Here is a 14852-nt window from a genome sequence, read left to right as displayed (position 1 = left end):
ACTCTGTCTCACTTAAATCCAATTCACAGACAAATAAAGATATCACCCATGATGTCACTGGTCCTCTTCAAAAATGAAAGATGAACAGCAACACGTTATGCATGCCATAACTCTTTCCATTGCCTTTAGATATCTTTGTGAGATCACAATGTTCCAAAATTTTCACTATATCAAATTCATGACAGATCAATGAAATTAATACTTTAATGCATCTGTGATCTTAACAATGTAGCTATTCCCTCCCCAATGTAGAACCCAACTTCTCTACATTATTTCATCACTTTTGACTTCTATGCATGCCCTTCCACAAATCCTCCCCAGGGGCTTTGACCTACATGTCGACAGATTCTTCAAGATTTCTTGATGCTGCTTTTCCGGTGGTGAAGATCTCCCCACATCAACATGCCTCTTGTAAAAGACCTCTTGTACCCCTCTCCCAAGGAGAAGAAGCGGAAACACAAGAAGAAGCACCTGGTGCAGAGTCTGAACTCGTATTTCACGGATGTAAAGTGCCCAAGGTGCTATAAAATCACCACTGTCTTCAGCCATGCACTAACAGTGGTCCTCTGTGTCAGATGCTCCACTGTACTCTGTCAGTCTACTGGAGGCAAGGCAAGACTTACAGAAGAATGCTCCTTCAGATGGAAGCAGCACTAATGACTGAATCAAGATGAATTGAGGAATTGTAAAGAATTAAACAAATTTGATACAAAAAAATATTTCTTGACGTTGACTGGGTAATGGACACTACAGCCTACCTTCTTTTCTGAGCATATATCTCTCTGATGACATCTTTGACACAACTTCTACACAATTCATGGTTGGCAAGGTGTAAGAGGCTACATATTCTCACCACAATCTTCTCTACTGCCTTGGTAGAGCTCCTCAATTTTAGTTCTTCAGAGACCATGGTATCCGATGATTTGCAACATAAAAAATCAGTGTAGGAAGTAGATTGTTTAAAAGATGGGCTTTTATATCAGGAAAAGTTTGAGATCATTGAAAGTGTTTCATAAATTCCCAAAGACAATCCACCTCACTTCTGTGCAAATCTAGCTCCAGCTTTGGGTTCATATTCCATGTCTGTACATAATATATGTACCAATGGACAATTCTTATGTTTTTGAACCCACTATAAATCCTAGTCTAGACATTAGTCATTTCCCTGAGTGAATAGGTAGGCCAAATATTTTTGTGGGATTATGTATTTCATTTTGGAAGTTCTGAAGTATTTAGAGGCTTGAGGCAATCAGCAAAATTTCAACAACAAATAGGAGCTTCTGGAAGGATTTTCTTTTTGCACTTCCTTAGGGAATTTATCTTCCATTTCAAGGCTGCATTGGACTTCCTCCATGACAATACAAATACTTTTGAAAATACGTATCTTCCTATTTAATATCTCATTTGATAATTTGATAATCACAGGATTATTGAACAAAGTTAGCTATATTGTTATATGTCTTAATGAAACTTACATGATTTAACATGTAAATGGACATCACCTAATTGAAAGAAAGCCTTTAAATAATGTTTTGTTCTATAGATTTAAATGTCTTTTATGCAAACAATAAGCACAGTGATAGCTTACATCTTTAAATCAACTGTGTCACTAGGAAGACGTCTGCTGTAAAATGCTATTCTACAATCCTACAAAAAGTCTACCAGATCTCTTCTCGCATTTTTGTCAAGGATACCCAAAATACATATGTGGATGTTAATTTGTTCGGTCTGTAAGTATGATTTCACATGGAGCTCCTGTGGATGAAACTTCCCTTAACAATGCAACTCAGCACTTGTTTACCAATTTAGAAAGTTGCCTAGAGAACTAAGATATTAAGTGATTTACCCAGGCCACAAAAACAATATGTTTTAGAGTCAGGACTTTAACAAAAGGGAACTCTCTATCCACTACTCCAAGATGTCTCTCACTTATTTAGATTATTTTCATAAAAATTAGTGGAAAATGGAAAATAGAGGCACGAATTGATAGCTAGTAAGATCTTATTAGTCACTTTTTGGTACCAATAGCATACATGATTTTTGTTTTTTTTTTGTTTTGGGGCTTTGTCTTTATATTTTTTTGTCTTTGTTCAAAGTGTTTGGTGTTTTGCCATCTTTCAAATAGGAAACTAGACACCACTTGTCCTCAGAAATGTGTTGCCTCCAACATGGATCTCTTTTGTTCATAGTTGGTCCTTCAATCTTTATTTTCTTTAGTACTATTTCTACTTCCCATGCATTACATTAAAAATTGTGATTTTTTTATTCCAATCTTTCACGAGGAAAAGAGTACGCTATAAAAATTTACACATCCTTTCATTTTTTTCATTTCTACTTTGTTAAATCCTTGTTGTCTTAAGGATGAAGTTGGGTGTCTGGCCAAGGTTTTTATTAAAAAAAAAACTCTACTCATTACCTCATTATTTTTAACAAGGCAATGTTGCTTATAATCTTCCACCATCCTCCTCCATTATATTTTACATATAAATTTACGTTCTAAACTGGTATTTGCCTTGGCAGCCATATATTTTTGCTGAGAGAATATTGGTCACTTTTTAAAATGGTATTTTGTAGTAAAAATGGCTCAGAATTATTGAAAGTGAAGTCTGGGCCAAACTCCTCTTCCCACTCAAATTTGAAATCAGCTGATTGTCCATCTTCACTGCCTTATAAGATACATGCACTGGTGGATTAACTTGCTGTATTGCCCATCCAAATGCATGCCATAATCTGGATAACCCAAATACATACGTGTATATGTTATCTTCTTCAATAGACTATTAGATTCTTGATGGTAGGCACTGTTTCATTTCTGTCTTTATATAAGGTCAAAAAATGCTCTTGCTTGGAAATGTTAAAATTACCTGTCCTTTGAGTACATGATATTCAGCCATTTTGGGTTTTATTTTATCTGTCATCCATATCATTCTGTTAGAGAATAAGGAACTTCCCCTAAAGGCCATCATTTCTTTTCACGGTGGAAACTTTTGTACATTGCTACAGCCCATTCTAATCCTTGAATGGAGTAGAAATGGCTTCAAAGTTGTGGTTCATTGTTTTTAGTAAGAAACATATGATAAGGCCTCAGAATTTTTTAAGGTGATGAGCTATATTAGGTTAAGACCAACCTGAAAGCATAATTTGATTGGTTTTTCCTATATCATTGATAGATAATAACATTGATAATCATTCCCCACCTATTATACCAGTAGATTAAATCAATTTTAATCTGAAAATAAAGTGAAATCAGAGACATGAGGATATTACAGACCTGCCTTAGCTACTTAAAGGTATCATCACTCTCTGTGGTTGTAGAGCAGAATGTGGTCATTTGAGTTTTTTAGCTCAATTGTTAAAGTACCTGAGATGAACCTGCTAAATGGCCTCATAAGAAGCACTTTGTACTCTGGGAAATTTGTACCTGTCTAAAGTTGCAAACATAAAATATATGATATCAGAACAAGTAAGAGCTCCAAGCTGCAAACAGCAAATGATAGTATCTTTGTTCTGTCAGTGGAAAAGGAAGGGGATGCAGCACAGCATAAAGGTAAATGCTTTTCATGGTGAGGGGAAAAATGGGCAAATCTTCCAATCTCAGGCTGTGAAATTAAAGCTAGAAAAAAATCCACTCTGTCAAAACACAGCGCTGGGTCGTGCTTATGGCTTGACTCCATTACGTGGGTAGTATTACAGTACCTAGCACATTATGGGTGCTCAATAAATATTAAAGAACAATATTAACCCAGCTGTACACATGGCAAGGCACTGCAGGCTTTAAATCTCCAGGATAATGGAATGTGTCTGTATAAATGTGCAGCACAGCAAGGTGGATAGAGGAGAGGTGTCAGCCTTGGAGATAAAAAGAGAGCAGACCAGCTAAATCTTCTACAGAAGAGATTGAGAGACAGGGCAGCCCGAAGATGCCTACGACCACCACATTGAATGCTGTGTGCCTAACTACAGATCAATTCCCTGACCTTCCATGACTAAAATCAACTAAGGAAAACAAGCTTGCTAAATCCAAAGTAAAGGTCTGTGCTTTTCAAGTATGACACACCACGTCAAGTTACCAAGAAGTAAACAATTCCTCCCTGGTAACTCTTTCCTTTTACATCTAGCCCACATACAGTCATGCACACACATATCCTGACTGGGGGAATACTGTCAGAAAGTGTAAAAAAAATCATCCAAATACACTTTTTGAAAAATAACTGAGCTAAACACACTAGTTGGAAAGAAGTTTGGTACAAGTATGATGACAGACTAGAGAACTGAGGAAGAAGCATTGACAAACTTCTCAGTTTGACTTCCCACTTGTGTCCCTTTAATCTCTTTGGGCCTCAGTTTCCTCATGTATAAAATGAAAGTGTTGAATTCCATATTTATCCCTTCTATTTCTAAAATCCTTTGATTTAGTGATTCTGTTTAGATATTATATTTAAGCTCATATCTTCTGATTTAAAAAATAACTTTGTAGGATTAATCAACTCATGGGTGCTTATTAAGCATGTATAATGTGGCAGGCACTTGCTAGACATTGGGCGCACAAAGGCAAAAATGAAATAGCTCTTTCCCTCAGAGAGTTTACATTCTATTAGGATCATAAATCTCTAACCTGCAGGGACTTCAGAGACCTCCTTGTCTAACCTCCTCATTTTACAAATGATGTTATGGGACTTGCCCAAGGCATGTACATAGTATTAGAGGTTTTGAACCCATATACATGGTATTAGAGTTTTGAACTCTTAACACTACTGTGAGGTCTCTTTCCAGTATATCCCAATGTATATTGAGTATATCTCAATGTATATCAGTGTATCTCAAAGCCCAAACTAGTATTAAGTTGGCTACTTTACTTCAGTAATTTGTCCAATCATTAATTAACTTTGTTTTTATACCATTTTCCTAGAAGTGTTATGAGGCAAAGAGATAATGAAATTCACTCTCAGAATACAGAGCATGAGTTTCAACATTTTGAACATTTACTGCATTTTTAAATCAGCAAGGAAAATAAACACTAACCCATGTGTGTAAAATGTGGGTCACCAAATGACAGAAACTTTAAAAAAGCAAGAGGTTGACATAAATTTAACATAACATCTGTTTTTCTGGTTTTCATGGGAATATATTGATTTTGGGTGAACCCTCTAAGTATCTGTTGGGATAATGTCTGTGATCTCAGTCTGCGAACTACTGGAAGGAAGGAGAGAGGACTACATTAGTAAATGTAGGAATGGTCAATACTAACTTTTCAGGCTTTAATGATTTTTGAAAATTCCTTACAAGTCTAACAGTGGTCCACTCCAGTGAAATCAGGACAGTTTATCAGAAATAATGAACTCTTGCTCACAGTACAGAAATACTCAGGGTTTGAAGAAGTCACTGACTTCAGGTTCAGACTGATTTATATGCATGATCTCCCTGTGAAATTTATCCACAGGAACATTTTAAATACCAACATAAAAATAGGACCATAATCATGAAAATGAGATTCCCTGAGACACTGCAAGATTCTGAAGTGCCTTCTGAATCATCAGGGGGAAAGTGTGTCCCATTCAATATTGTTTGAAATATGTCTTTTATTGCCTTCAGAATCTCTGGAGTCAGCAGTCTATTTATGATATACATATACATATATATATATATATATATATATATATATATATATATATATATATATATATATTAGAGGCTCCCTACCAGTAGATGAGAATGTACTAGTGAATTAAATTGATTGACCTTGCCATGGGTCCCTCTTCAATTCAAATGGAACACCACTTAGTGTTTCAGTCAAGATCTTTCCTGCATCCATCATGAACATTATTATTATCATTATTATTATCATCATTATCATTAATAATAAAGCAATTATTTAATGCTTTATGGTTTACAAAGCACTTTACATAGGTTAACTCCTTCACTCTTCACAACCCTATGAGGTAGATGTTATTATTAACCCTATTTTACAGGTAAGGAAACTGAGGAAAACAAAGTTAAATGTCTTGCCCAGGGTCACACTGCTACTAAGTGTGGGACCTCACTTGTTTTTGTGACTCCAAGTCCCACATTCTGTCCTCTGAGCCACCTAGTTCAATGGCACTTACTCCTTCCTCTCTGTTACAATCACCATTCTACCTATCCTTTCACCCAGGGCCAAATGGCTCCCCATTTAATTGCTCAGAGAAAAGTTCAATTAGAAAACATACTCCCTACCTTCCTGGGGCAAAAAGCTTTCACTGAGCTTTGTCCTCCTTGATTCTCCGCAGTTTTTTTGGTTTTTAATCTATTGTCTGCTAGACAAAGCTTATATCCAAATACCTCCAATCTCTTTCCTGGGAAATGTGCCACTAAAAAAAATTAATAAATATATAATCTCCTAGCAAAGAAAAGAAAATAATTCCCTGAGTTTCACAATACCACTTGGCAATCTTTGTCAAATGTGGCCCCACTAAAATATGGCAGGGTCAACAGAGAAAGAGGGATGCAAAGCTTTCTTGCAATGGGAGGAAAGGTGCCTCTACCTTGACAAGAAGAAAAGAAGTAAAAGTGATTCGAGTCTAAGTCCATTTTATTGTAGTCTCTCTGTTGGCCAGTTTAACTCTGCTGGTAATAATGATTGTCTATTTGCAGTTGGGCTGATACATTTCATTGTCATGCTCCTTTTTTTCTAAAGGAAGCTAGGTCGCCTGCCTTAAAGAACTGTATTTAAACTCAACGGAGCAATCCAGCCTTATTTTTATCATTGTCAAATGTTTTCTCAACTCTGGAGATTGCTGAGTCATAGCAAACAACAAGCTTTAGGGGATTATAGCCAATTGAAGAAACATTAAATGTATATTCCATGCATAGTATTTTGCGAGGCACTAGGTGATAATCAAAAATTTAGGTAAACCACAATCCCTGTTCTCATGTAGTATACAGTATAATACAGGGTTTCTTAACCAGGGCATTGGTGATTTAAAAAAGATAATTTTGGTAACTTTATTTCAATAAATTTCTTTCCTTCATGTGTATGTTTTATTTTATGCATTTTTAAGATTTATTCTCAGAAGGGGTCACCAGACTGCCAAAAGGGTCTATAAAACAGGTAAGATTAGGTACTCCTGTTCAACTTTTACCTCCAATCCCTACCTTAACTCCCACAAACACACACAGAAACACACACACAGTCACTACATAGAACCTGAATGCCCACTCCATAAGAATTAAAGGACAAAAGAAAACTCCTCAATCCCAAAAGATTTTAGGGTTTTGAACTAGTAGTCCAAACCCCTCATTTTATTTATGAAGTTTAGAACGGTTAAGTTACTTCCTAAATTTATGTAGAGGAGGAAAACGCATGAGCTGCAGAGCAGAGATGAACCTGGGTCCTCTGACTCCAAACCACTACTGTGACACAGCAATCATTTACCAATCTATTGATACTCTTGAACCTATTACCTTCCATGACCATCTATCTTCAGATTTCATCCTTTCTTGGCCTCCTAAATGGTATCTGTGTCTCAGATCTCTCAACGTTTCTAATCCTTTCTTCCCACTGCTTCCCATAAAGTATTTACCAGTCATTCACAGAATTCAAGCATCTATAAGCACTTATTAAGTAACTACCATATGTCCCCCTCCCCAACTTTTAAGTAATGCTGTGGGCATAGCTGACCAAGCTCTGTCATCAACTGAGCCTGGGATTAACTAGGCATGTTCTTACAATTACTTTCCCTCCCTCCTTCCCCCCTTTTTGTGGTCAGGACTTACTTAGTGGCCTCTTCCCTTCAGAGGTGAAGGGGTGCCCCTTCACACCCAGTTCTTGTTATAAGGACACGGGAAGATACGGTAGCCACCTCACTATGTAATTTCCCTAATCCTCCCAGACATTCCTTCCTCCCTCTCTCCCCTTGGGCTCATTTGTACTAGGAGTATCTGATCCGGAGAGGCCCATTCACGTTCTCCATCAAATAAACCCTCATCTCTCTTACTGCTTGGATCTTGGAACCCTCAGCCAGAAAATTTGCTCTGGCAGCATTAACTTGGATTGTATAGGGATAAACACTAAAACTTTAAATCTATTTCCCCTCCAGGGCTTTGTCTTTCTTCAGTTCCCCATCTCACTGCTGGCATTCAAATATATAAGCAGAGTTGGCACAGTTGCCAGGAGTTATCCCCAGAAAGTATGCTGGATTTGGTGTCAAAAGGCCCAAGTTTAAATCCTGTCTTTTCTGTTTACTATCTGTGTGACTTTGGGCAAATCACTTAAGCTTTCTAGGCCTCAGTTTCCTCTTCAGTAAAATGAGGGGTAAATTAGAGAGTCTCTAAGGTCCCTCCCAAACCTAATTCTATGATCCTATGAGGAGCCATCTTAAGTTAAATACCTAGATATACACATGGTGAGAAAACTTTAAATAGTAACGATTTACAGAAATAGCTTTAAAAGTTATCACAATGACCCTTTTCTGCATTTTGGGTGGTGGCTTGCTTGCCATGGGATTCTGTCCTAAGCTCTCAGTGATTTCCTCTGCCACTGGGAAGCAGTGATGTCTGACAGCCCTCAGCTCAACCTCACGAAGTCAGAGTTCAGGGGTTAGCTTCCAGCTCAGATGCTGCTGTGGCCCCTGCCTCCATCTGCTACCAGATCACAGGCTTTGGTTCTCCTCACTTATCTGTATCCAAGCCTTTTTTATGGAAATATAAAAGGTAGGCAACATTTCTTTTGTGCTCATCCTATATGTATTTATGTATTAACATGATGTAAGAGCATCCTCTTCTTTTCCCCTTCATTCCTAAGTGGAATTCTAGCTCCTTGAGGGAAGGAATCATTTCACTTGTATTTTTATTCTCGGAGCCTAACAGCTGTCTGATAGCTGCTAGGTACTTAATAAGTGCTTTTTCATCTAGAATTCTGGGATTGACTGGTACACTATGTATGGGAAGCATAGGATTGGGAAAGGGGAGAGTCGGGAGACAGGAATACCAGTTAGGAAGTCAAGAAGGAATGAGGCTTGGAGAAAAATGGTTGGTAACCAGAGTTAAAGGTAGGGAAAGCAAGATAATCAACAGGCCTTGTTAAATGATTTGGTGTGGGGGAGGGACAGGAAGATGGGAAGTCAAACTTTTCTTTATGTTTTTCAAACTGAGATACAGAGAACATAGTGGGAAGAGAGGATCACTTTAAACAGAAATAGAAAATATGTGAGCATGGGAAGGTTTTTTTAGGCAGAGAGTAGACAGTGAAAAGAGATGCAGGAGTAGTATACTGGTAAGAGTAATGGGTTTGGAGTCAAAGGACTTAAAATCACATAACATTTCTGCTATGAAGCAGATGCTTTTATTTTTGCGTGACTTTGAGCACCTGCCTAGATGAGTTGTTATGAGGATAAAATGAGGTAACATTTCTAAAGCACTTAGCACAGCACCAACAACATAGTAAGTGCTATGTAAATGTTCATTTCCTTCCCCTTCCAAAACTCATCTCATCATTTGAGGTGTTACTGATTTAGCAATTGATGGATAAAGCCAGCAGTATTAGTTATCTTGTCATCATCATCATCATCATTATTGTTATTATTAATCATCTTCTCAGTCATCTTTTTCAACAGAGCTTAGATAAAAATGGTTCTGGGACAAGTTACTCTCTTATTATTCTGAATATGTGAAATCTGAATACTGAATATTCTGAGGACAATTACACAGGTGGACAAAATAACTGCATTTTAATTGAATACAAGCATTAGAGTGGATGTTTCGTAGGCTTGCTGAAAGCATCTTTGGGACAAGTCTCAAAGGTGGGAAAGCAAACAGGATGACAAGGACGATATGTTATGCTTCACAGATGAATTTGATTTCTTATTTTAGGTCTCCGTATCCTGAAAGGTTTTCAGAGATTATATTTGGTAGAGTAACAACTATTAAAAATATTGTTCCTACCTTTTTCTGAATCAATGGTATGCCTAAGCAATTGCAAGCAACAGTCTGATATGGGATAGTGATGCTCCAATATAAATTATTTGTTGAATTCTCAAGGATATTTTGATGTATTTGTCATATAGAGATTTGTTCACTTATGAAACATAGCAAATTTCAGATGTATAATTCTTCTCACCAAATTATAGCTTTCTATTTCTTGGCTAGGCTTACCTTTTTCCAACCTAGAATGATGTTTTACATGACTTCTATGGTTTATCTACATAGTTTGCATTGATCAATAAGTCTGGGCTTTTCAAGGTGACTCTTGTGTGTAATTTCTGATGGCAATGAACTGATCCTGAATATCTATATTTCCTTTTCTATAAAAAAATTCTACCTGATTTAGACATTTATCTGATACACTTTTACTAACAAATGAGTTTATTTGAATGAAGGCCTTTTGATTCTACTCTTGGATCATAGTTGTTTCATAGGCTCTATCTGGAGGTAAACCATATTTGGTTACATTAACCAAATCCAATGGTGTTTATCATTTATCAGCTTTTATTATTGTTTTTAAAAGTGATATCTATTCATTCCAGAAATGTCTCTGTAGATTTCTGACCTCTTTATCATGGGCTCTGAGAATGGCTCTTGTCCTCTAACTCCATTTTAGTGAAGAAGTATCCATGTTTCTTTAGCTCCGTTGGAGCAATGGATCTTGTGTTTGATTAATATTGTATGGATTTTGCTTGCACATTTTGTAAATAAATTGTGGTCTATTTTACAGTTCTAAAAACATAAAGGAAGTTTGTTTGAATTCCTCTGCTTTGGTATAATTGGTCTTCTTGGTAGATTCATGCTATATTCTTCCAGTTCAGTTTTGATATTATGATTCCAATATATCATTTAATGTCTGAAAATGTATGAATAATTATGTACCTCTAGCTCTCAAAGTTAGAATTCAGGAGACCTGAATTCAAATCTGGCCTCAGACACTTACTGGCTGTGTGACCTTAGGAAGTTAACTTCTGTTTTTCTCAGTTTCCTCAATCATCATATGGGCATAATACAGCACCTAACCCTCAGGATTGTTGTGAGGATCAAATGAGATAATATTTGTAAAGAGTTTATCATAGTCCTTGGCACATAGTAGGTGCTATATAAATGCTAGCTACTGTCGTTATCTAGCCATTGCTTTTTTGTCCAAGAAGTGGGAGATCTATTTTATTCATTCGTTATCAGTCATTTGAAGTGATGATTGGGTACTGCTTTGGTGAGATTTCTGAGGTCTTTAAAGTAGTTCCTCCTCATGTTATTATAGTTATCACGTAAGTCACTCTCCAGTTCTACCCACTTAACTCTATATAAGCACATATGTCTTTCTGTATTTTTCTGAATCTGTTGTATTCATCATTTCTTATGGCACAAGCCATTTCCTGTGTGAGTATTTTAATTCCAGTTTTTTGATACATAAAATATGTTGTTATAAATATTCTTTGGAGAAAAAAATGGAAAGTTACTTCAGTATCTTTGACAAGAAAATCTCAAATGGGGTCACAAAGTCAGACACAACTGAAAAAAGACTGAACAGCAACAACAAAACAAATATACAACAACAACAAAATAAAACAAAAATAAATATTCTTATTTTATATATATATGTATATGTATATATGCATATACATACACATATACTTATAGGTCTTTTCCCTCAATCCTTGGCCCTACTTAATGGATGTGACTAATACTACTATTCCTGGGTCAAAGTTATAGTTTAGTGACCTTTGTGTGAAATTGCAAATTGTTTTCCAGAAAAATTGAACCAATTCACAGCTAGATGATTAATTCATTAATGTACTTGTCCTTTCAAAACCACTCCAAAAATTGTGATTTTCTTCTTTTGTTATCAATTACCAGTTATTTGTTACCAGTCTGATAAATGTGAGGTAGAAATTCAGGTTGTTTAATTTGTGTTTCTCACATTTAATAACTCAATTTTTTATTGTGCAATAATAGGTTGCATTTTTTATTTGAGAATTTATATTATTTGACATTTATTGGGGAACATCATTCATCCATATGTATCAATTTTATTTATCTTATATATTAGACCTTTATCAGAGAAATTTGCTATGCAGGATTTTTCTTAATTTTTTTCTCTTATGATTTTAACTTAATTATTTTTGCTTGGGCAGAAGCTCTTCTATTTTTCTTAATCAAAACTGTCCCTTTTAATTCTTATAGGGCCTATTGCACATTTTATCATGGATTATTCCCCAACCAGTTGTAAAAAGTATCTTCTTCTTTTGTCCTCTTCTCTTATTGAAATGACCATTAATGATCAAGTAATATATTTTTTATAGTTTGTTGTAATATATAGAATTTCTTGTATCTGATCTCCTTTCTCTATTTACAGAACTACCCCTTTAGTTCTGGTCTTCATCACTTCAACAGGTTCTGTTTTTTGGCTTCACTGCCTTAAGCTGCTCCCTGCTCCAAGTAATCCTACACACAAGATGTGCAAAGCACAAGGACCTCACATACAGCAGAACCAGATTAAAATGTATTGGGAAATATTTAACAAAATTAATAAAAAGCAAAGTAAACTTCAGATAACATTGCATTTTAAAATTAAGTCAACATGTGGCCTTCAGGGATCTTTACATAGATTAGTGACCTCCATTTCTACATGAGTTTGACACCATTGTTCCACATTGCCATCAAATGGATTTTCTTTAAGTACAGGTCTATCCAAGCCATGTCCTTACTCAATAAATTTCAATAGCTTCCTCTTACCTCTAGGATAATGAACTAGTTTGTTTAGCTTTTAAAGTCTTCAAAACCTTGACTCTGGGTAACTTTCTATCTTTCCAGCCTCATTGTGCAATATCCTTCTGTACCCTGCCAACCATTGAAACTGACTTTATTCCTGTTCTTCACACTTGACACTCCATTTTGAGTGTCTGCCTTTGTATTAGCTATTCCCTATGCTTGAAATGTACTTTTTCTAACCTCTACTTCAGAGAATCCTTCTGTTTCTTCAAGATACAACTCAAGAAGCACCTTTTACATAAAACCTTTCCTGATCTTTTCAACTGCTAGTCCTCACCTTAATTATATTGTATTTAACTTTGTATTCATTTGTATTTATTTTCTTTAGGATTATTGTGTATATACTTACATATGTACTCGTTATCTTCCTGTTAGAATATAAGAGCTTTAAGAAGAGAGATGGTTTTATTTTTGTATTTGTACTACCAGAACCCCACACAGTGCCTGGCACATAGTAGGTGATTTATAAATGTTTGTTGATTAATGAAGATGTTGATCTTAACCTAGTTTTTGCCAGATAGCTTTCCAGTTTTCCAAGCAGTTTTTAAATAAAAAGCACTCATCCCAGTAGTTGGTATCTTCAGCTTTATCAAGCATTATACTATTATATGGACATCAAATATTCTTTTGTTCTCAATATCATTATGTAAGTGAGGTTTGGTGACTAGACTACCTAAGATGGCTTCTGAGACCATAGGAGAACTGGCATATGTACAGACATTTTATGCTGGTATACAGTGTGGTTGGGGATAACTTCCCCACTCCCTACCTCCAACCATTGGCTATTTAGCCAGAAATGGCTGTGTCTGACTGCCTGACAAAACAGACTGGGCTTTTTCCTGCTTTCACTACTGAAGATGAAGTCCTCCTTCATGCATATAAATGACATCATATAGAAGGAGGGAGCATAATGATAGCCTCCCTTTCCCCCAAACCCTTTCTAGGCTTTGTGTCCCCAAGAAACAAGCCTAGGATTTTGAGCTTCTCCTTCATCCTTTTCTATTCTCAATGAAGGAATGGAGTCTCCAACCTAGGAACTATGGGGATCTTGAAGTACAGAAATCCATGCTGGATATTGTAGCTAGCCTAGCAGTGAAGCCCTAGGGAGAAAGGGTCCCTCGTGCTAGCCCAGTGTGCTTTAGACTTAAACTTGGTGGAGGAAATTCTAGGTAGGAATTGAGCTACATCATGAACCTAATGCCCCTTCCTCCCCAGAGAACGAGGGACTGTACAAGAGTGATTATGCCTCTAGGGAATAGTGAAAAAGTTTTTATTTTTGCTATTGCTATATCATTTAAGTAAATATTCCTTTGCAAAAGCTAACCTGATATTGAGTGCTTAAATGGAATTAGGGTGCTAGTCACCAGACCCCTAAAAATGATGGAAACTTGAGCCAATGGCTGAAAAGAGAGACCCACAAATGCCCTCAGAATATTGGAGGGAAAGTGTAAAAAAAGTAACAGACTTGGCCCTAGGACAGTGGAGACAGGCGCATGCTACCCAGATACACTAAGATCTACTTTATCTATTTAAAGTTCATGAACAAGCCATGAATTTGTAACTGAGTTAAAGATTTGTCACAATCAACAAAGGTAGTTTAAATGCTTCTTGAAGTTTCTAGAAGCCGATTCAAAAATTACCAAATGGCTAGTAAGTTGTTCTTTTTACCCTGGAGACATTTTGAAGTGTCTTTTTTGCTTCTCAAGCAATATATTGTTTTGTTATATTTATAGGGTTTTGGAGGGGATAGGATAGGATAGAACCTACGAATGTTTAATAGAAGTATATAAACAGTCTACTAGCCTAGATTTAGAGAGGTCACTGCTTTACTTGTCTTTTAGTAATAGATGGTTGATGCCTTCTGTTAAGAAAAATGAGCTCAGATTTGACTCAAAGGAAACTGGTAAAGTACCTTGCAAGTAATTCACATGCCACTTTGAAGCTTTTTAGTTAATAATTATGGGTCCTATCTAGGCTCTCTTTCCATGTTTTGCAGAGAAACTAGAATTTTAATCACCTCCCATGGTGTAACTATTCTTTAATTTATTAATTATGTGAAAACTTTCTGTGTGTCATGTATGTACACTTCTTGAAACCATATAGATGGCCAGAGATTTACA

The 14852-nt window shown here is 36.2% G+C and overlaps 1 protein-coding gene across 1 annotated transcript; it reads left to right on the top strand.

The window, feature by feature from the left end:
• Positions 1 to 402: 402 nt before the first annotated feature.
• Positions 403 to 657, top strand: LOC118831744 (40S ribosomal protein S27-like). The gene has a single exon (XM_036739185.1). It carries the CDS (start codon positions 403 to 405, stop codon positions 655 to 657), a length of 255 nt encoding a protein of 84 aa, XP_036595080.1.
• The last annotated feature ends 14195 nt before the right edge of the window (positions 658 to 14852 follow it).

This window comes from Trichosurus vulpecula, chromosome 1 (genome assembly GCF_011100635.1).
Source record: "Trichosurus vulpecula isolate mTriVul1 chromosome 1, mTriVul1.pri, whole genome shotgun sequence".
NCBI classification, from domain to species: domain Eukaryota; kingdom Metazoa; phylum Chordata; class Mammalia; order Diprotodontia; family Phalangeridae; genus Trichosurus; species Trichosurus vulpecula.
Note: the sequence above shows the minus strand (reverse complement) of the source record. Positions and strands in the feature narration are given on the sequence as shown.

Coding starts and splice junctions, on each gene's coding strand:
- LOC118831744 (XM_036739185.1), top strand. CDS start 403: ATGCCTCTTGTAAAAGACCTCTTGTACCCCTCTCCCAAGGAGAAGAAG.